The sequence below is a fragment of the Sinocyclocheilus anshuiensis genome, unplaced genomic scaffold (assembly GCF_001515605.1).
Source record: "Sinocyclocheilus anshuiensis isolate Anshui unplaced genomic scaffold, SAMN03320099.WGS_v1.1 scaffold306, whole genome shotgun sequence".
Classification (NCBI taxonomy): domain Eukaryota; kingdom Metazoa; phylum Chordata; class Actinopteri; order Cypriniformes; family Cyprinidae; genus Sinocyclocheilus; species Sinocyclocheilus anshuiensis.
In genome coordinates, this window is record NW_015544175.1 from 605,285 (window position 1) to 627,905 (window position 22,621).

Genomic DNA, 22,621 nt, shown 5'->3' on the forward strand with positions numbered 1-22,621 from the left:
TGCCGATCCTGACTCGCCATCTCCTCAGACGCGCCTTTAGAGAGAAGTGCATCTTTATGGATTATGATTATAATGAAAGAGTTTTTGTTTTTGATTTGTTTTATTTCATTAAGTAGTAATTTAAAGCTTTCTATAGATATATTTATCATGTCTGTGAGGCATGTTTTCGCTGAGTTCGGTTCATTTTTGTGAAGCGCTCCTGTTCAAGACGAGACGGCAGAAAAGCGTATCATGTTTTTGTTGATATTGTGAGTGCACACAAATAAAAGTAGACCCTTTACAGCTACGAATGATGTATTACTCTTACCTTTATGGGCAAAAATGACGGCGTATCCACTGAAAAAAATTCAAGTGATCGCGCTGGCGCCTCCATGTCCTGCAAAGCTTGAACTGTTTTATATCTATAGATTTTATTTTAGGCAAGTCGTGATGATTTGAGAAGGCTAAATTGATCAAACATACAGTAGGCTCACTGTCTGCCGCTGGCCGCTTGGTCGTTACTTTAAAAAACAAAAATGTATATTTAACGAGCAAAAAATGCTCCAAACATTTTTTTTAAATTAACTTCATAAAAAAACGAAACGAAATATAATCACTTTGCTATTACATACAAAACTTAACTATTTTAATAGCTGAAACAGTAGTATAAGCTGTTTTGGGAGAAGAGGAAAAAAAGACGGGCTCGGGCCGGTAATTCTGATAAGCTGTCGGACACGGGCCGGGCTAGGGCCTAAATTTGAGGCCCGTGCAGGGCTCTAATCATCTCTTTCCTACTACCATGTGTTTAGCTGCAATTGTGCCATTCACCAGCAGGGGTCACACTGCTGTATCCCCCCCCTGCACTGCTGCATTTCCTGCCAATGGTGTGCTGTTAAAAGGCTCACTGTGTTCATATATATGTGCTCTGTCTATTATAGATGAAAACCATGTCTGTATGCATATCAGACCTCCAGAAGGCTGTCGGCTCTTGCGGGGAGATCGCAGTTGTCTCTGATATGGGTCATTAGAGCTGTACAATTCCACAGTTCCCAGATTCAACAGAACAGTCTTCTGTAAGTAATCCACTACTGCCAGACCATTGCTATTGCCAAACACCACCCTATGACACACATAAAACATAAAAGACAGCAAGTGCTTTTGTCATCAAATTAGAAGGATATTCTTTGGTTTATGCTGGTTTAGTGATTATTTAATAAAATTAATATAATTTATACACACTAACGTTCAAAAGTTTGGTGTCAGTAAGATTTTATTTTAAAATACTTTTATTCAGTAAGGATACATTAAAATGATCAAAAGTGGCAGTAAAGATATTTTATTCTATCCACTTTCTATTTTTTCTACACTTTTCTATATACTTTTTATTCTATTTTACTTTTTATTTTGAATTATATTCATCAAAGTGAATCCTGAAAAAAATGGTTTCCACAAAAACACAATTAAGCAATGTAACTTTAATAATACAATTTTTTTTTTTACTTGAGTGCCAAATCAGCATATTAGAATGATTTCTAAAGAATCATGTGACACTGAAGACTGGAGTAACAACATCACAGAAATGAATTTTATTTGAAAAAAAGGTATTTTTAATTGTAACAGTATTTCACAGTATTATTGTTTAACTGTATTTTTGATCAAATAAATGCACCCTTGGTGAGCATAAGAGATTTCTTTCAAAAATATTACAAAATCTTACAGACCCCAAACTTTGAAGGATTGTGTATAAGTTTTATGAAGGCTTATGGTAATTTTGTGAGGAACAAACCAACATTGATGTTGTTATTCACTGAAAATCCTGTGAATATTTGAATATATGTAAATATTTTAAAAATATTTTAATACAATATAAGAACGAAGCAAATATTGTCCTTTCATAAACATTTCTGACACAGTCTGCAGCATTTGATTTATTTGCTGAACCACCTGACAAAACAATGCAAAACTTCAGGTAACTCACAAGCCATAGCAGGAGTTGATGGCCAAGCTGCTGATCTGCTGGGGCGGCTCTCCACTGACCCACACCAGCTGTACCACCAGCTCCACCTGATACCCTGGAGACTGCTTCAGAGGACTGCTGCGCACCCTGAGGGAATGACAGAGAGAGGAGACATGGGTTATACACAGTCCCTGCCAAAAACTGTATAACATTTACTGTATAGTGTGATATATTACATACTGGGGATGGGCATGGGTACCCAAGCACTTGAAAGTGACATTCATGATTAATCATAAAAACGGTTTTATTTTTTATACTTCAAACAAGCAAAATCCAGTAATGTGCCAAAAAGGGGCCTCATGGTGCAACTTTGCTGTCTGATTTGTCAGACAACAATTTGCATCAATACCGCGCAAACTAACTTTCAGTCTGTGGCAACTACATTCCTCAATGCTTTCTTTGGAAACAGCCAGACAGAGCGCAGCTGAATGGAACAGAACACACAAGTCCTGAAATGTGTTTGTAAAAGCTGAACTATTTTTAACTTGACACGTATATTTGGTGCATTCTGTCTGTTGGGTTCTCACAAATCAAATAAGCTGATCATGTGAACTCCTTTGTACAGACAGTCAGATGTTTCCAATACAGTGAAACACAAGATGCTCTTTGGCTCATTTTCAAATCATGCTGGATCATCTGGTCATCACAAATTTGTGGAGTTCATACAAATTGAGCGCTGATGTCATTAAAGCAAATGCAACATACCAAATGCAAAAAATACTAAAAAATAAGACTTTTTTTTTATTTATTTAGTAATCAAAATGTTCCATTAATAATATCATTTGCATTAAAAAATAAAGGCATTTACTGTACACAAATAGTCTCAGACTTTTGGATCCCCCGTTATGTGTATTACAATATAACTTGCAAAGCAGAATTACTTGAGGCAGGGTATGTTGTCTCGGATCCCATCTGATGAGTTGCTGCTAGTGGAGGTGTATGTCTGAGGAGCGGCGGTTTGTGGACTAGGGGAGGTGCTTGGCGTGGGAGGAGCTGGTGTCTGATCTCCTCCCCCTTCTGGAGACTCCAGATCATTCAGCTCATACTGTAACCTGACCTCCAGTAACTGTAAAACACACACATATGTACACATGTAATTGAAACAATTGTGCTTGAGAACAGATGTGTATGAATCAGCTAAACGCACTTAGTTAATTGATCCCCATCGGTGTCGCTATTCTGAATGTGAGACACGCTAATTGGTGTGCGTGTCATTTCCAAGTGAGTGTTTCTATGTGTGTGAGAGTCACTGGACTAAAGGTGTTAAAAGGTTTAATTTGCCCTCATTATACAGAAGTGTGAACGTTCTGTCAGCAGACGATGGTAACACTAATGGTTTATCCCACATTTGCACTGAGCATGTGCCTCTGTTAAGCAATCAGATTCGTTCTGTCCCCAATTGGACTGTATTCAAACATTTGATTCATTATTATCCTGGTTATATGAGTCATGTATTAATATGTAAATAAGTTGATTAAGCATTAATAAAGCACTATTGCTTAATTGCTTCAGTCTACCACATCATATATTTTCAAACAAAAAATCATATGTAAATTCAAATTATTCACAGATATATTTTCTAATAGCATTACCATAAGCACTCATTTATTTATGGGTCACGGAAGCATCAATATGCAAATGTACAGCTTGCAAAAAAAAAAAACACAGTGAGAGGGCAAAATGAATGCAGTATTAATTATTCAAGCTCAATATACAGCTAGATGTGGTGAACATTAATTAAAACGGCTTTGAAAGGCTTAGGGATTTAGTTAAGCATCTGAGTAACAACTGTTCCTCGGATATCCTTAGTTGGCTCTGTAGACAGCCCATACACGTACAAATGCACAAACACGTTCAAGTTGCTGAACAACATCCATTTAATGAACAGATTTTATAATATTATTAACGTTATGAGTCATGGCAGTTGTCAGGAAACTAAAATAACTTGAGACGGGGAATAAGAGAGAGACAGAGTGTCTGTGAGGGCAGCATTACTCATTCCACTTCAGAAAACAAAGTTTTTAAGTCAATTAAAAAAAAATAATTCTTACATATTTCTTGCAAAATAATTCTTACATTAAAAGATAAATAAATTTAAAAAAAATTGTATAAACAACATATTTTTTACCTGCACAACTTCTGTGGTGATTTCCTGTTTGCTGAACCTGTATATGATGACATGGGCAGAGACACCAGCCACACAAAGCATGCGGCTCTCGGGACACCAAGACATCAACTGAATGGCAAACGGGTCCTCATCCACAATCTCTGTGCTGGGTTTCTCCTCCTTACAGCGCGCCTTCTCAAACACCTTAGCTGTCTTCAGCTTGTACAGCACCTGGAGCATTACTGAACACATGGCAAATGGGATTCAAAGGAAAAAGGAAGAGATAATTGCATTCAACCAGTCATTAACACAAAATTAGAGATTTTTATCATATTGTCATCTAACATCACTTTAATGTTCAAGTTAATCTTTAAAAACATTAAGAACGGTTAAATTGAAAAAAAAAAACATTGTTAAAATCATGTAATCTTATACAAATCTCAAAATAAATATCCATTTTTCATACTGTACGTTATAATGTTGTGATGTTTAAATTCACATTTAAAATGGATTTGTTTTATTTTTTTATTTATTTAATCAAAATAGCACTACATTTAATATTGGCAATTTATTGTTGATCAGCCATAACAAGAAAATAATTAATGGCTTATTGGTATCGGACAGATTTTTAATATTGATGCATCCATATGTTGTATTAATTTGAAGAGGTTTATTTTGCATATACATTTTGCATTTTACCAGCTGACTGTACATTATCTGTTTTATTACACAGCTACTTCTCAAATGAATGAATGAATGGACACAAACTAATTTTAACTGAAATTATTTTAGACATTAAAGGGTTAGTTCACCCAAAAATGAAAATTCCAAGCTCTATCATTGCAGTCAGCGGGTGTTGCAGTTGAACAGTCCACAAGTCATCAAATAAAGCTCACGCATTCATAATAAAATGTGCCGCAGGCGGATCCGGGGGATGCATAAAGGCCTCCTGTAGTGAATCCATGAGTTTTTGTAAGAAAAATATCCATATTTCAAACATAATAAACACTTTTCTCTCACTTCCGCTGACTGTCATACACTGAAGCAGTTCCGGCGGATGACGTAAGACGCGCGGCATTGCGTGATTAGTGAAGAATGCGGAGAGAGAACAAAACAAAACGCCGGTCACGAATTAGAAGTACAAACCGAAGATGTGCAAAGAAAAATGTCGGAGGATTTCGATATAAACCCAGAGGAGACTGGTTTTCCTTTGCTAAAGTAAGGAAACTTTGCTTCCTTTGCTCCTATTAAACAAACTCGCGAGACTAGCATATCTCAGAGGTCATATGCTAGTCATATGCCTTCCGCCGGAACGGATCCGCATATGATAGATAACGGAAGTGAGAGAAATGTGTTTATTACGTTTGAAATATGGATATTTTTCTTGCAAAAACTCGTGGATTCGCTACAGGGGGCCTTTATTCATCCCTCGGAGTCATCTGCGGCACGTTTTATTATGAATGCAACCACAATTTTATAGGAAATAGGTTGCTTTGGACAATGACCAGTTTAGCAGTTATTAGACCAAAAAATGCTGTGAATAAACAATTCATAATCTATAGTATTCCAAAGAACTAAGTCATATAACTTCTAGATTTGTACAGTTAATGCTTTAGAGGATTAAAAGAATGATGGGAAATGTTTTAATGCTGTCATATGCATAAATGTGTTTTGTCCAATTTTTGAGGGCCTATAATCCACTGACTCCAATTGTTCAGTTCAGCCAAAGCAAAAAAATATTAAATGGCATAAGATTAGCCACTCTGTCTTAGCAGGATTAAAAAGTCCAGTCTAATTAGCTTTATATTTCATTGGTGGACAAAATGAGGGCCACTTTGGTTTTAAATTATTTCCTACCATTAGGAAAAGCCATTTGAATGTTAAACAAGTGCTTGTGTGAGGGGTTTGCAACCTTTGTGGTATTTTTAATATTACGATATGTCCTTTAGCACCTACGGGAGGTACAGGAACAGTGGAAACTGTAGTCTGTCAAGCTCACAGTTTAAACAAGGTGAAATGACATGTACAGGTAACACTCTCACCACACTGGTCTCTCTCAGCGGTGCACAAGGTTAGACAAAGCCTGTGGGATCTCTGGAGTTTTTTGTGTGTGACATTATACGGTCAGTCTCCAGTTGGGTCATAAATCATGGAAAATTACCTTATTGTTATGGTAAATGATGTCAAGTTATACTCCAACAGTGATCAGCAGAATCCAGTTTTTAATTAGATATTTAACTGTTAGTCGAATGTGATCGTAACTGTAGCCAAAGTCCCTTTCAAAGAAAATCAGTTCACTTGGCGGCCACATTTGCAACGCCTCTGGGCATCTATTTCGGGCATGCAAGACCAACTCCTATCTGCTCCATGTGCAGTCTTAACACATCTCAGGAAACGGATTCTTTCTATAGGAACCAGAGATTCAGTTTTGCCAATTGGTGATGTGATGACTTTACCAATTGGCAATTGGCTCCTCCTGACTAATTCCACTATATTCACAGTAATATATGCACAGTAACATGATTGAACCATCTTGGTCTACAGTCTTTGCTGTAGCCAAAATAGCAGCGCATGTCGCTAGCAACACCAAGGTCATGGGTTTATGTCATAGGATAGCACAAATCTGATATAAAACTTTTGTTTTTAGACAAATGTGTCAATTCAATATGAAATGCAAATGTGTTTGAAGTTTATGAGCTTTGAAAAATTATTATACCGCACACATTGTGGTACATGGAGCTATAATGCTGCACACAAGTGGTAAATGGGGTGAATATGAAGTCAGAAAGGCTCGGTACTCACTTGCTGATGCATCCCAGAACTTCACTGAACCATCTGCATGCCTGCAAGAAGAGCAGAGAATCTTTTATTTCAACTGTCTCACACATTTTCGTACACAAACCCACATAAACTCACTAGCACTTTCCCATTACCACATGTATTCAAACAAACCACTGAGGTAAGCTAAGGTGCAATGTCAGATAAAAGCTAGTCAAGAGATGAGAGGAAGTGCTCTTCCCACTGCTGTCAAACCCACTAAAAAAGCAAAAAAAGGTTCTGTCATCCCATGGGCTGTACATCAGAAAATGCTTACTTTTTTGTCATACTTCCCTTTCGCTACCATCTTGTCCTGCGCATTTCCCTCTCTTCTGCACTCCTCCTCCCTCTTCTTATACCCTGCCTTCTTATTTTACTCCATTTAAGTCTTTTTCCCCATTTTTGCCATTTCAGCAGAACTACAAATGGCGAAAGAGAGAGAACAGAGTATACACACACACATTCTTACCCAGTTATTATTATTTCAGGGTAGCTTTGTGTGCCCAGGCCCCAGTTTCCGCCACTGATAGGCCATTCCTGTGATGAACAACAGAACCACAGAAAAGCACTTAAATCCACGAAAGCTTACCGCATAAATCCGACATTTCTTGACATATGAGAATAGAGGAAATTTAGTAGATATTGCCCTAAAGCGTGTGAGCATTCCTCGGAAACTTAATAAAACGAAATCGGCCAATTTGTACGTTTTAGTAAGCATACTCTTAAAAAAACGTGACGTGACATGTGGCCAAGTATGGTGACCCATACTAGGAATTAGTGCTCTGCATTTAACCCATCCTTAGTGCACACACACAGCAGTGAACACACACACACACCGTGAACACACACCCGGAGCAGTGGGCAGCCATTTATGCTGCGGCGCCCGGGGAGCAGTTGGGGGTTCGGTGCCTTGCTCAAGGGCACCTCAGTCGTGGTATTGAAGGTGGGAGAGAGCGCTGTACATTCACTCCCCCCACCTACAATTCCTGCCGGTACGAGACTCGAACCCACAACCTTTGGGTTACGAGTCCGACTCTCTAACCATTAGGCCACGACTTCCCCACGACTTCCCTTAATATAATCACTGTGGCTGGCACTGGCAGCCACAAAACATTTCTGCAATGTGGGTGGAACCTTTATTAAATGGCTGGCGAGGCTCTACAGGAAAGCATTTCCTCACGAGGCATGGAAGCTGAAGCAGTTTATTCAAAGGTATTCAGAAGTGCTGTGATTCAAAGTGGGCCGTCTGAGTTAACCTGCTCCCTGTGGGAGACAGACCCACAACTAACACACCGCACTCCAGTCTTGGCTGAGAGGTCATGCTTTCTTTCATACCCATAAAAACCCCTGTCTGTGACTCTGACCCACACAGTCTGAGGACACAATGTGCTGCACAATGGGAGCCTGATGTCATGCAGGCATAGGGCAACGGGGTGATTCACCAGGGACTGCAATCTACTCACTCAAAAGCCAAGGGGTGTGTGTGTGTAGGCAGGACGTTTTAGCTTAAAAGACATCATTAACCGATTAGCACCTTTAAATGAGTGTGTGCATGCTGTTGTACCTTTTTGCTGTAGCCCTGTCGTTTCTGGCGAGACCCGACAGAGTAAAGTGCAGGTATGAGGTCCACAGGACAATCGGCTAAGTACTCACAACACGTCACAGGAGACTCATGAATCATCATGGGATAAGGATTTTCAAAGATAGGGTAACTGAAAAACACCACAGGTCAAAAAAATCTGATTGACACTGTTGTGGAAAAGTGTGATAGTGTCAAACATGTTAATCACAAATATGACGCAAATGCTGTGGGTGATACATACCCGTTTTGTGCAAGGTCAATAACAACTAAATCCTTTTCGAGGAGGACCACTACAGCATACGGTTCCTGAAAATCTGCAGAGAAATGAAAACAGGATGGGTAAAATCATGAATAAATTGCTACATATTTGTACATATACACATATTTTTACAAATACTGTTTACCACTAGTTATTTAGATGTTGTTTTTAAAGAAATTAATACTTTTATTTAGCAAAGGGACATTAAATTGATCAAAAGTGACAGATAAGACATTTATGTTACAAAAGATTTCTATTTCAAATAAATGCTGTTCTTCTGAATTTTCTATTTATCAAAGAATCCTAAAAAAAAGTTCCTCAGTTTCCTCAGAAATATTAAGCAGCAAAAGTTGCATGCAACAGTTTTCAACATTGATAATAATAAGAAATGTTTCTTTAGCACCAAATCAGCATACTAGACTGATTTCTGAAGGATCATGTGACACTGAAGCCTGGAGTAAATTTAACCTGTTCACCTGTTTTGACACCCACACTTATAATAAAGTGTGGATCATATTTATTCCATTGAAGTTATGACTGGAGACGTCAATGCATAAGTTTGAACCTCACAAATGTCTCAATAATGAGTCAGAACCAAAGACGTCTCATTTCAAATATAGCTTAATCAACGGTAAGAGCCAGGCACTGTTATGCAAGCAGCAGTGCAAACACTGTTCCCATTCCTCCCGCATTCTTCACTGCTTCTCAGTTTGGACTTATACAAATTCTAAACAAAATGTTTAAGCCTTTAACACAGATATATGAACACAGACACTGTGTTTAGGCAAGAACAACTGCATGATTATCTTTATTTCTGTAAAAGCAAGGTGAATCACAAGAAAAATTACTGTTTTTTAAACAAGCACCATGCATAAACTACAGAAGTGATGTTATGTAAGGGATAAAGTACAGTCAGCTGTCTTTACGTCATAATAAACCCTAATCCAAATCATGGCGACTAACAAAATAAGTACATGGACATGAAATATTGATTTGAATTTAAATGTTATCTTACTTAGCTTTTCATTAAGAAAAAAAGTCCGTAACAGAAAACAAGTTTAAAAGAACAGCATTTATTTGAATTATAACATTATCAGTGTGCTTACTGTCACTTTTTTTATTTTAAATGTTATGCATACTTGTTAAATAAATTTATTCATTTCTTTCAAAAAAGAAAAAAAAAATGATGCAAAAAATTCTTGAACAATAGTGCATTTAGCTCAAAAGTATCATGTTTTCCTCTCTTTCATCTTTATATAAGTAATGCTCAAGAGCGATACTGAAATTTAGTTCAACAGAAAATTTAGGGTATCAGAGACTGGCCAATTGGAATCAAGTATTTCAAAGAGCCATGTAATAAGTACATTTAATGTTTTATTTTTCACACCAGCAAACTATTGACAGACTATTAACAAACTAAAGTCCTATCAGCCTTTGCTACAGCTGCCTGCGGAGAGAAAAGAAAACACTTACTATTCATAAATAGCCACCCAAGTGATAAATTATTCAAATGGGTACGGCAATAATAAACGAATGCAGTCACAGAACTGGAAGTTAGGAATAGAGGGAGCTTTAAAAAAGAGATGTAAAATGTAATTACTAGGCAGCAGTTCCACTGGGAGAGCTCAAACTCATCTACAAAGAACATGAAAGAATAGAACAACCCAACAATACAAAGGTTCAAATGTCAGCAAAAAAAGAAAAGAGTGGAAGTGGCATGAGATAAAAAGACTGAGTACTTATTGCAACAATACTGGACAGAGCAGGTGCTGTTAATGAGTAAATCGACCCACGTACCATTAGGATATGGCGTTTCACACAGGGTGAGGAAATCTACAATGGAATAATCCATCTCCAATACTGCCGTGCTCTTTCCATGCATTACTGTCAAGCATGGCCGTCGACCAACAGTGTCATACGACAAACCACCAGAGAAGATCATAAATGGATCCCTGTTCAGAACACAAACATATACAGTACAATGAGCTTCAAAAGTCGGAAAGTTTGTGCTGGTATTTTTCTCAAATGATTTTATCCGCATAACAATCTGAGTAAGAAGAAGCTGAACTGAATGTCTTTTAGAATGCCTTTTCCTTTAACGAAAGAAGCACTTGAGCTGCATGAACTCCACAAGTTTGTTTATTTGGTTGTGACCTAGAAATCATGCAGAATCTTAAGTACTTGTTATTTATTTTACATTGTAACTTTTTGAGCTTGAAATAAATTTTTAATCCCATATTTCAATGTGGTCTCAGACTATTGGACTCCATTTTTGGACCCCACATTTATTTAAAAACATCTAAAAGATAGTTCGCTAGAAAGGTTTAACTTATGAACACTATTGGCTATGCTGGTTTACCAGCTTGACCAGCACAAAACAGCAAAAACCAGCCTGGACCACCATTCATGATGGTTTAAGATTGTTTTTGCTGTAGGAAAAGTAAAGATGTATTGCTGCAGGTGTGTACTTACCCTGCTCTCGTGGTCTTGTACTCTACTTTAAGAATGGGTTTGCAAGGCTCTGGCTTTTTTCCATCTTTAGGCTGCTTTCCTGAAACAGAATCGGACTCATTCAGAGAGTTTCCTAACCTCCTCTTCTTCATGTATTTCTGACTGAAACAGGAAGTTATTGAAGGACTGGTCTGTTTTTTGTTTTTTTTTAGTATTGCCAAAAGACTTTTGTTTTCTTAGATGTGAAACACTGTTCATTTTAGGGGTGTATTACCGAACAGGGGACTTCATATTCAATAAAGTGAAGCCACAAAACTTCCAGTAAATTTTCAAAATTTAAAAAAATGAAATTGTCATTTAGCATTTTAGGAGGAGACTTTACAGCCAACTGTCTATCAAGCATTATGTCACAAAAGAGTAGACATGAAGGAAGGACACACAGGCTGAGGGTGGAATTTGGAAAAGAGCCTCCCTCTCCCACAGACAGGAAGCGTGTCACAGAAGAACTACGCAAGTACTTTCATAACAAAAAGAAATGTTCACTATGAAACAAATTGATTTATGTAATTTTCTTCTGCTCCTAAGCAGTTTGTTGAACGACAATCCTAAAAATGTAAACATCCCAAAAAATCTTGATTCTAGAATTTGGGTCTTTAGTTGGGCTCAGAAGAATATTTCTTGCCTTATGTAGAAATAGTTCAAATAATGCATTTAAAATAATTTATAAATTAACTTAAAGAATTGTGCTGTTATTCATATATTTAAATATACAATTAAATTAAAATAAGAAAATCTGCATCTGCTTGAGAGAAAAATGGAGCAGATTAGTCTCAGATTTTTAGTGTGGCTAAGATAAAAGACAGCAGGGCTAAATCCTCCCTAACTAGGGCCTACTAATGTCTATGAATTGAAAATACCAAATATTATTTTTTCAGCAGGGTTCTGACAACATTTTATCGCTTTTCCTAATTAGTTTTGTTTCTTTCTAAATCTGACTGTTTGATGTTCTCCTCTCATGGAGGCATGGTGAGGCTGAAAGGGGTTCTTGTATGTAGTGGAGTATCTTCAATAGAGCAGGCAAGGACTGCACCAAAAGGAAGAGCATGACCTCACTTCACTCATCACTAAAGACCACAACACAAGCGTTTCCATGGAGGAACAAAATGAAAATGAAAATTAAAGCTTCGCTTGAAATGGAAATCAGGGAAGGGGAGGTGATTGTTTTAAGCTTCTTTGTGAAGGAGGGGGATAAAAAAAAAATTACAATCCTGAATTAACAAGTCTTTGAGAGAGGTGTGATACAACATTGTGAAATAGACATAAGAGCGATTAATTTTGCAATATTAATCCCTGACGAAAAAAACATTTGAAGAAAATGAGTTTGTGTGTTTGAGCCAGAAAGAGAGAAAGATCACTAACCATGTGGCGTGATTGTCTGTACGGGCTTGGCTGGGGACTTTATATTCCATATGGTCAGTGTGCCGTCTGAGTGACTACAGATAAACTGCTTCCCCTCGTGGTGCCAGGCCACAGAATGGATCGCCTGTGAGTGAGAATGACAGAAAAAGAGCAGGACATAAAAGTTAATAATGCTTGCATGGGGACAGGCAACTCAATGGGAGATTTCTTAACAGATTTCCTCACACACGTAATGGCCAAGAACATGACCCGGGGGTGTAAGTTGTGCCTACCCAGGTTGAAACAAGAGGCATGCTGGGATAAGTGATATAAAGAAAGACTGTTTTTCTGGAGTTGAGCAATACAATCACTACAAATAGTGAAGCTAGTAGGCCTGTTACACACATTCTGCATCTGTGGCTTCAGCAACATGAGGCCTGCAGCCTGCTTTTTAGACAATCAGCATTTCTGCTGCGGCTCTATCAAGAAAGCATGAGGAAGGGTGTCACATTTACATCCAAGTGTTATTTAGTTTTACACAGAACTGTACCCAAACCCCAAAGTAGCTGGTTTTAATATCATGTTGCTAAGCTATTTTAGCAGGACAGAAATAAACTCCACAATTTCCCTTTGCAATATTTCTGGAATCAAGTCATGTGTCTGGTATTTTCTGCAAGCTATTTAGAACCAGAACGAGTGCTTCTCTATATAGAATAGTCTGTAGCTTAGCTGTAGTGTTTTTAATGTTTTTGAAAAAAAAGTCAAGGCTGCTTTTTTTTATCATAAATACGGTAAAAACAGTAATATTGTGAAATATTACTAAAATTTAAAACAACTATTTTTTAAATGTAATTTATTACTGTGATGGCAAAGCTGAATTTTTAGCAGCCATAACTCCAGTCCTAAGTGTCACATAATCCTTCCGAAATCTGGTCAGAAATTTGGTGCTCAAAAAAAAATATATATATATATTATCAATGTTGAAAACAGTTGTGCTGCTCTTGTGGGAATTATTATTTTTTTTTACATTTTAAACATTTCAGGATTCATTGACAAGAACATTTATTGAAAAATATGATTCATTAGTTGCACATCAGTAGCTTTGTTTCTTTATATAGCTTTGTTTTGTACTGTTATTGTATTGACTGAAGGCTTTGGCAATACTATGGGGAAAACAGTCAGGACAATATAGCACAATGAATGGAACAGAACTGAATCAAGTGGAAGAGAAAGAGAGAGAATGCACAGCTTGAGACTTATGTATTGAGAAAAAAGGGAGCGAGTGAATGCACAAAGAAGGCTGAAAGAGAGTTCTCATTATTTTCTAATTAAGCGCAGTCTCCTCTTGTTTAGCATAATGATGGCGGCTCTATCTCTGTCTCCGGCAGACAGTGGGGATGAACCTCAGCAGACCTAACTAATCAATGAACCGAGCCAAAATCATTACAGGAGCATCCAGAGAGGAGGAGCCAGACGAACACACGCGCACACACACACACAGAAAATATGCTTAAGCACAGCTACATACACAACACCTGACTATGACTAGGAAGGATTATATTGCAGATCAAATATCTGGGGCACAGTTATTCAGCATAAATGTATTTTTTGCTGGACGACTAACATTCAATGAAGCTTAAAGCAAACTACTCAGAATTGCATACTACTGCACATGCTACATACATTTACTATTTGTGCAGAATATAGTATATGACCTGAAGTTTTTTGAATACATGGATTACCTGGATGGGCTAGTACATTTGCCAAAATGTGGAACACAGTATGGCATGGAATTCTGTATCCCACAAAGCAATGCATTTGACTAGACCTTAATTACTACCCCTGTCTTTCGGTGGTTGATTGTTAAAATTCATAAATGCAAATGATAGATTTCTCTAGATAATATAGACCTTGTTGGTTATATCCTTTTAGTACACTAGTACTCCATAGCTTCTGGCTTTAATTATACTCATACATTGACAAGGACATGTGGGATGACTGTATACATGTGTGTGTGTCAGCTTGAGAAAGGGCTGAAAGATAAGCAAGTCTGCCTTATTAATAAGACCTTAAAGATACCATGACCTCTAGCTCCCTTCTACTGTATCCTCTATATGTTTCTCTCTCTTTGTCACACTCTTGGAGATACCCACAGACACAGGGAGCTGTGACACTGTCATACCTCTGACACATGCACACACACACACACACACACACACACACAGAGGCCCAATTAGAGCTAAAGAGGTCTGCTGGCTTTACTGCAGAGACAGCCACAACCCGCCTCTTCGGTCCAAAAATATTGCTGCCACTGCCCTCATACACACAAAACACATCATTCCTGCAGTGAACATCAAGCCATCCGAAACAAGGTCAGCTGGTCATCTTCTCCAAAAATTACTACTGTAGATATGTATACATACAATAAAAAACTGTGATACATTAATTACAACAAGAGCTTGTTAAGGCAATCATCACTATTACTTTGCTTATATTTACAGCAAGGGATTTGAACAATCCATTTTGTACCCTTCAAATTGTGTGAATTGTTGAGGAGAGGTGTACTAGGCTATTACTTTTGTGATAGACAATAAAATGGCCAGGAAAAAGTCTCATACACTTACACTGAGGCAGCAACCTGAGCCATATCTAGAAACCAGAATATCTCTTTTGACTTGGGCCAATAAGCAATACCCTAGCAATCACAAAGCAATGGCATCGCAACCTCCAACAACACCTGAGTATCAAAGTGAACTGCCTGTGGGCTGTTTGATTTTGGTTTTGATTTCAGTCAATAAGCGACCAACCACATAGACCACCCTAGCAACCACACAGGATGCACCAAAAATCGCTCAGAACCTCTTAGCAACAGCATAGCAACACCCTGGTAACCTCTCACAACACTAAAGCATCGCAGACACATGACGTTGATAATGGTATCTTCTGACATGGGCCAACAGGCAATTCCCTACAACCACATAGCAATGCACCAAAAATCACTTGGAACACCTCAGCAACGACAAAGCAACACCCTGTCAACCTCTCAGAACACCAAATCATCATAGACACATGGGGTTAGTCTTATTTGACTTGGGCCAATTGACAGGACAATACCCTAGCAACTTCCCAGAACACCCTAGCAACCACTTATAAACATAAAAACAAGGATGCAAGAAAAAATGTAAAAAAAAATGCACATATAAATGAATACATGAAAAAGAAGATGGAGAGGGGGACGCAAGATGGAGAAAGCAATATTATTAAAATCTCTATTACACAAGAAAAAAAGACAAAAAAATGCCTGTCCATTTATCTCCGTCCTTTACTTGCACTGATGCTATCCTTATCCTTATATTCAGCATTTCCATCCATCTATAACAACACAGCTCCTCAACGCCTCAGTGCTAATTCTGCTGCTCACTGCACCTCAGTGAACCCTTCAGCACTAATAGCTTCCCATGATCTGATATGATGTTAATTCTGCTGTCTATTGCACTTCTGTGACCCCTTCAAAGATAAAAAGGTTCCCAGGCAACATCTGCATAACTGAAGACAGTCTGATCAACCTGTCTGAGCCTTTCCCTGGTCTCGCCTTCATAATTATAAACAGTAAAGGACTATGTGGGTCTGATGAACAATGGTGTTTCATGGTATGAGCGTGACTCTGTGCTGAGCCAAAATGACACCTTGCTACCCCTATGGAGTAGTGAATTTTAGGACATTTATCTCTGCTGTACTAATCAATCAAGTTAAATGAAGGCAGGAATAAATCAGACATCCAGCCAGGCACAGTCATTCATCAGGGTACAGATGAGTTGTTCTATGAGAAATTAACTCTCACTCACACACACACACACACACATACACTAACACACCAATGAGGGAGTTACAATAAGAGATGGATTTGACGTGTATGTGTGTGTGTGTGTGTGTGTGTGTGTGTGTGTGTGTGTGGTTGTACATCTAGGGGTAAAAAAAAAACAGTGTGTGTGTCGGTGTTAATTCCTTTGCACTTTTCTTTGGGCACATAATGCTCATCATAATAACTAATGTACACTGGCTGCCACTGTTGACAAAAGCCATCGAACCAGCTTAAACCAGCTTTGTATGTTCTACAGGGGCTTTTCAGATGCATAGTAATAATTTCCAGGACATGCAGACAAAAGGACTATTTCTGGGGGGAAAAAAATAAATAACATTTTAAAAGCTGAAATGAAATGTTCACAACCAATTCAAGAGATATTGAGCCAATGAATGGATGAATAAATTCAGAGGGATAGCAGAGCTGAAGGGGGACATTCCTCAAATTTCCAAGTTCGTCCACTTTTTGCAATATTATAATTATTTTGAGTTTATTTGTATAGGGACAGTACAAAACTGATTTTTTTTTTTTTAAATACATACTTCTTTTTCAGCAATGCATTCAACCAATCAAAAGAGGCATTTGTAGAAATGTATAATGTTACAAAAGATTTATATTTCAAATAAACGCAGTTCTTTTGAACTTTCTATTCATCAAGGAATTCTGGAGGGAAAAAAAAATGAAATATGTCTTCAGAAGTTGTAAGCAGCACAACTGTTTTCAAGATAATAATATGAAATATTTCATGAGCACCAAATCAGCACATTAGAATGTGCCATTTGACATTGAAATTCAGTTTTGCCATCACAGAAATAAATTACATTTTATATATATTAAAGTAGAAAACAGTTATAGTTATTTTAAATTGTACTAATATTTCACAATATTACTGTTTTATTGTATTATTGCTCAAATAAATGCAGCCTTGGTAAGCACTAAGGAGTTCTTCCAAAAATATTTTAAAATATTACCGACCCCAAACTTTTGAACGGTAGTTTTAAACAAGAAATTAATTTATTAATGACAGCAGCAAGTTAACCACTTTGTAAATATACTTTCAATTGTTGACTTGCTTTAATAATTATTGAATAATAATTATATTTTGTTAAAGTTTTGTATATTTTGTTTTGTTTTTTTTTGCTAATTTTGCCTTTCAGTAAATCAGTTGAGGGAACATTCTGTAACCTAATTAATATTCACGAGTCATGAGTTTATAAAGTGTCTTTCTACTTTTCAGATCATTCCCGATGAAGACACTAATATGAATGAATGATTGAGAATAGGAAGAGCTTAGAATCCAGACACACTATTGCCACTCATTCTCCTCAAAAACTGATTTTCTTTTGACACCATAGCAGCAAGCTGAACAAACTACGTGCTTACTTAAAGAGATCTAATCAAAACATCTCATGAATATTTGCTCAACGCATTTCCATATTCTGGGCATTTGTGCCCCTGCAGGCGACAGGAGTCTGGAATACAACATTGTGCGACAATACATACCTCATCGTAAGTGTACCGGTAGTCAGCTCTCTTTGATTTCAAATCCCACATCACTACGATCCCAGACTCAAATCCTATTATGAGCTGAAACATGAAGAAAGATGTGGGGGGGGGGGACAAGAAAAGAAGGAAAATAGGCCATCAGTCTGTTGAACCTGACCTGCGAACTGATGAGAGTTCATGCAGGTGGCGACGTAAATCTGAAAGTAAATGATGTGTTTCAGCAAAGTAAACATTGAATAAAAAATTCAAGTCCTTTTGTCTGATTGTTAATCCAAAACAAACATTTATTCATACTCAAACAAAATCAATGAATCACACAAAACATTCTGGAAGAAATGTGCAAGTTGTTATCACCAAAATTCAACTCTACATTTATGAAAGACCTGAAAATGATCATTTACTTCACCTGTCTTTTTCTGGGAATTTTCTTTCTTTCAGACTTAAATTTCATTCTGTACCGCACACAAAGTTACTGTATGACTTTTAAGATACTTTTATGGCACTTTTTAAAGACTGCTTTTTTAAGCTCCATAGCTTCAGTCTCAAGTTATTGTACTGTAAATGCATGGGAATGAGTGGTCAGGAAATGCATCAAAATTTCTTTTAAAAATGACATGTCCTCTGCCATCTGAACTTTAAACCTCTTTGTTTTTAGAGATTCAGTGATAGTCTGAAATGATAAAGTGTCGGAGTTCTGTCAGCCAAGAGGGAGGGACAATGTGTCTAAGGACTTTAAGACCCATTAAGAACTGAGTGGACCTGTTATGGATCGATGCCCCGTTCAGGGGCAGAAGTGGGATGGGAGAGAGAGAGACAGAGAGTGGATCATCACTATAAAGGCACCTATGAGGAGCTCCCAGCTGCCAGAGAAAAAGACAGACAGTTTGTCATCCACACAAAGGTAAAACCCCAGCAGGTGTTTGTCTCTCTGCTCCCCTCTGACTGTGCGCTGGCAATTAGCGAAGGTAAAATGAATGTCTAAAAAGATGCATTTGGAAGTAGCTGGAGCATTTGTTCATCTCCTTCATATCTCCTCGATCATTTGTTTTAAAAAACAGCATAATTTGCTAACAAGCTGTGTGAGATTAGACCCAATTACTGAACTGTGCTGCACTGTAGGAAAGAAGTGTCTTATGAGTTCAGAATGGAGAGAAACAAGAGCTTTGTGTGAAGTAAGGGAAATGAATTATTCATGTCAGGAAGTGTTGATTTGTTTTCATGCAGATGTGTAGGCACTGCTTTACCTTGCCCTCATCCATAGGATTGTCACTAATGTGAACGACTGGGCCGGGGTGGGCCTTGGAGGACCTGTGGGAGAGAGACAAGTTTGGGATTGGTGTTAGTCAAGGAGACAGGATGGAGGAGTTCAAACACATAACGGGAAATACAGTATGAAGCCAGTGAGGAAACAATCCTTGGGGATGTGCGTGTTTGACTGTGCGAGATAGAGAGAGACTACTGTTCAAAAGCTTTTTTTTTTTAATGTTGTTGTTGTTGTTTTTTAAATAAGTCTCAACAAGGCTGCATTTATTTGATCAAAAAATACAGTAAAACAGTTTTATTGTGAAATAGTATCCTGTGATGGCAAAGCTGAATTTTCAGCAGCCATTCCTTCAGTCTTCAGTGTCACATGAACCTTCAGAAATCATTCTAATATGCTGATTTGGTATTTATTTATTTATTTTTTAAAAGACCTCAAACTTTTGAATTGTAGTGCATTTTGTAATTTATGCGGTGTGTTTATGAGTGTGATTATAAGTATGTTTCCCAACATGCTCCAAAGAATGAATACATCAGTTCAGTTTGGTATCCCATACAACTCATAACTAAAAACAAGGATTATCATGCAGATCCATCATCAAACATTTCTAAAATAAATAACTATATATAATAAATCATTTAATAATAATCTCTGTTGCATGACAAACCCCTTCAACACACACAAATATCCCACAGACAGAATAACGCCACCCAAACACACAACCAAATATTCTTAAAGAAACAACAAAACATGATATATTCAGTCTAAAGAGTTTTTCATAATGATTCAAATCCTCCAAATTGTTTGACGGCATGAGTTTAGACAAGAAGTCCAGTACTGGCTGGGATCATAGAGATTTATCACCACTAAAATGGGATTCTTCTCATAAAAATATCTTCTTTAACAATACATTACAAAATCCAAGAATGGGATTCTTGCCATGCAAAGCTGTTCAAAATGAAAGGGTTTTACATAATGCATCGAATAATTCATGACAGGCTCCTATAGAGGCATCTTATATTCAATGTTGTCCAACTGAAACCAACCTTATTACATTTTTCAATCCAGATACTTACTCCATTAGGCTTTTGAAAAATGAAATGTATAAGTCTTCACTGACATTCAGACAGTCAGTTTCAACCTCAAGATTATTCACAGTTAAAATTTAATTCAATACATAAAAGAAGCTTTGAGATCTCCCCGGGACACTATAGTGTAAGTGAGAAATTTTACAAGACCACTACTGCCCACTCATTTACAGCCAATGAATAATATGCCATCATTACTTTAGTTAAGAAACAGCCCAACAGATCGAAAAGAGCAAAATAATTCATTCTAATAAATATGAGCCTAATAAAAAGGCAGCGTATCTGCTGATCTGATACTCTCATTTACAGTACCCTTCTCTCTATACATCACAAAACAAGCTGCCTTGCCATCAATAGGTGCTACTTTAGCTAGCAATATTGTGGACACCCATAAGCTATTGATTGTACTGGCAGAAGTCATTCCTTTGTACCCTCTGACTACCCAGCAGGCCAACTGTGCTGTTGACGGCCATCAGGCACAGCCTTAGACACCTATAGTGGTGACAGCTGTGGCATAGACAGGGGTCCTTCTCTCCCCTCCAGCTATATTCTGTTGAGCTACAGCGTGGTGAGGAGAGACAGAGCCTTATACGTCTGTTACGGTTATGGAGGTTTGAAAGACAGGGGTCCTGATCTGCATCTATTTCCTTCAGTGTTTGTTGGGTGTGTAAGTTGTGACTGACAGGTTCATGGGGAATAAAAATCTGTGACACAGGGCCCCTCCCCTGCTCACCATTACAAAATAACATAATAAGAGGAGTCTTCAAGTCACAAAAATGTGTGTGTGTGTGTGTGTGTATATATATATATATATATATATGTATATATACATACATACATACAGTGGAGATCAAAATTAGAGAACCTACTTAAATTATATATTTGAAAAAGAACTCTGATCAAAATTAGAGAACACCTACAGATACCTCCAAGTTATTGGTGTTTATCTGGTGCCTGGTGCTAATTTTCTATGCTAATTCAGGGCTCGCAAAATTTCAAAATCCCTGGTAGCCCTTCGGGCAGGTACTCTTCAGATTTTTAAATATGAAGGAAGGGGTTTTATTGAACTATTTACAGTGTATCTGCAACATTTTTAAAAAATTAATTTAAGGCAATTTATGACCCATTTTAAGAGCTGCACAAGTAAAATGAACACAGTATGAGTGGGGTTGGACAATGTCTATGGTAACATACAGTACTAAGCCATAAAATTACATGATTTTCAGTTCAGATACAGGTTTTCACAAAAACCTTATACAACAGCATTTCAGCCTTTAGACCATTTTATGAAAAGGGATAAATCAAGCATATAAATTGTCAATTTAAAACGTATAAATATTACTGTCTTAATTGTTTAGATTTTTAGAAGGCACATTAACTTTCTCATTTACAACTCTATGTGTTTACTGCGTAAAAACATGAGTTGATATTTGTATTGATCTGACCATAAACAGCAAGAAAGGCTTTTTGGAAATTTATTCTCTGCCACGAGGTGGCGCTTTAGGAGCGCTGAAATATTGCGGTTTCCCTGGTAACAGCTGTGCACAAAGCAGCTCTGCATGCTGCTTTATCAGCAGGAATTATAAGTAAAATTAAATTAAAATGCCAACCACACGTTTCTGAGGACAGTCGGTTGCCTTCAGATACATTCAAATAAAGACATCCATGCCGCGTTTTGACTTGAAACGTGCAGCATTTATTCAATGACATCATTGCCTTTTGAAGTTTAATCCAGCCATATCGCGACTCTTGTCCTTCTTGTCCAACTGTAAGACCTCTTGAAATTATAATTAAGACATTTCTTATACCATTTAACGTATTTAAAACTTTTTATGGCCTTAAGTTTGATACAACTAGCTTTAGGAGTTTTTAAGGACCTGCGGGAGATCTGCATTTAAGATAGCCCGTCGGCAGAGTGGTGATACATTTTGGTAGCCCGACTGGAAAACACAATAGCCCCGGGACGTCTGTCTAGCAATTTTGCGAGCCCTGTAATTATATGACAAACCCTATTTAAAGGGGTCATATGATGCGATTTCAATTTTTCCTTTCTCTTTGGAGTGTTACAAGCTCTTGGTGCATAAAGAAGATCTGTAAAGTTGCAAAGACTAAAGTCTCAAATCCAAAGAGATATTCTTTATAAAAGTTAAGAGTCAGCCACACCTACCTAAAACGGCTCGTTCTAACACGCCTCCACATATCGACGTAACGTCGCTATGTGGGAAGATTACATAATGCCGCCCAAATGTTCACGCAAAGAAAGAAGGTGTAACTTTTATTCTCGCTGTAGTTTT

At 37.5% G+C, this 22,621-nt stretch overlaps 1 protein-coding gene across 1 annotated transcript in view; it reads right to left on the reverse strand.

Annotated features, from left to right (window-relative positions):
• Window positions 1–22,621, reverse strand: part of LOC107696120 (syntaxin-binding protein 5-like) — a 107,738-nt gene that overhangs the window by 25,919 nt on the left and 59,198 nt on the right. The window contains exons 6-18 of the mRNA XM_016496300.1: window positions 19,223–19,286; window positions 17,976–18,059; window positions 12,632–12,755; window positions 11,234–11,312; window positions 10,559–10,713; window positions 8,744–8,816; window positions 8,485–8,632; window positions 7,390–7,457; window positions 6,906–6,946; window positions 4,125–4,345; window positions 2,878–3,062; window positions 1,958–2,083; window positions 948–1,099 (exon numbers count right to left, since the gene is read on the reverse strand). Coding sequence (XP_016351786.1) covers window positions 948–1,099; window positions 1,958–2,083; window positions 2,878–3,062; window positions 4,125–4,345; window positions 6,906–6,946; window positions 7,390–7,457; window positions 8,485–8,632; window positions 8,744–8,816; window positions 10,559–10,713; window positions 11,234–11,312; window positions 12,632–12,755; window positions 17,976–18,059; window positions 19,223–19,286 — 1,520 coding nt within the window. The remainder of the gene's footprint in view (window positions 1–947; window positions 1,100–1,957; window positions 2,084–2,877; window positions 3,063–4,124; window positions 4,346–6,905; window positions 6,947–7,389; window positions 7,458–8,484; window positions 8,633–8,743; window positions 8,817–10,558; window positions 10,714–11,233; window positions 11,313–12,631; window positions 12,756–17,975; window positions 18,060–19,222; window positions 19,287–22,621) is intronic.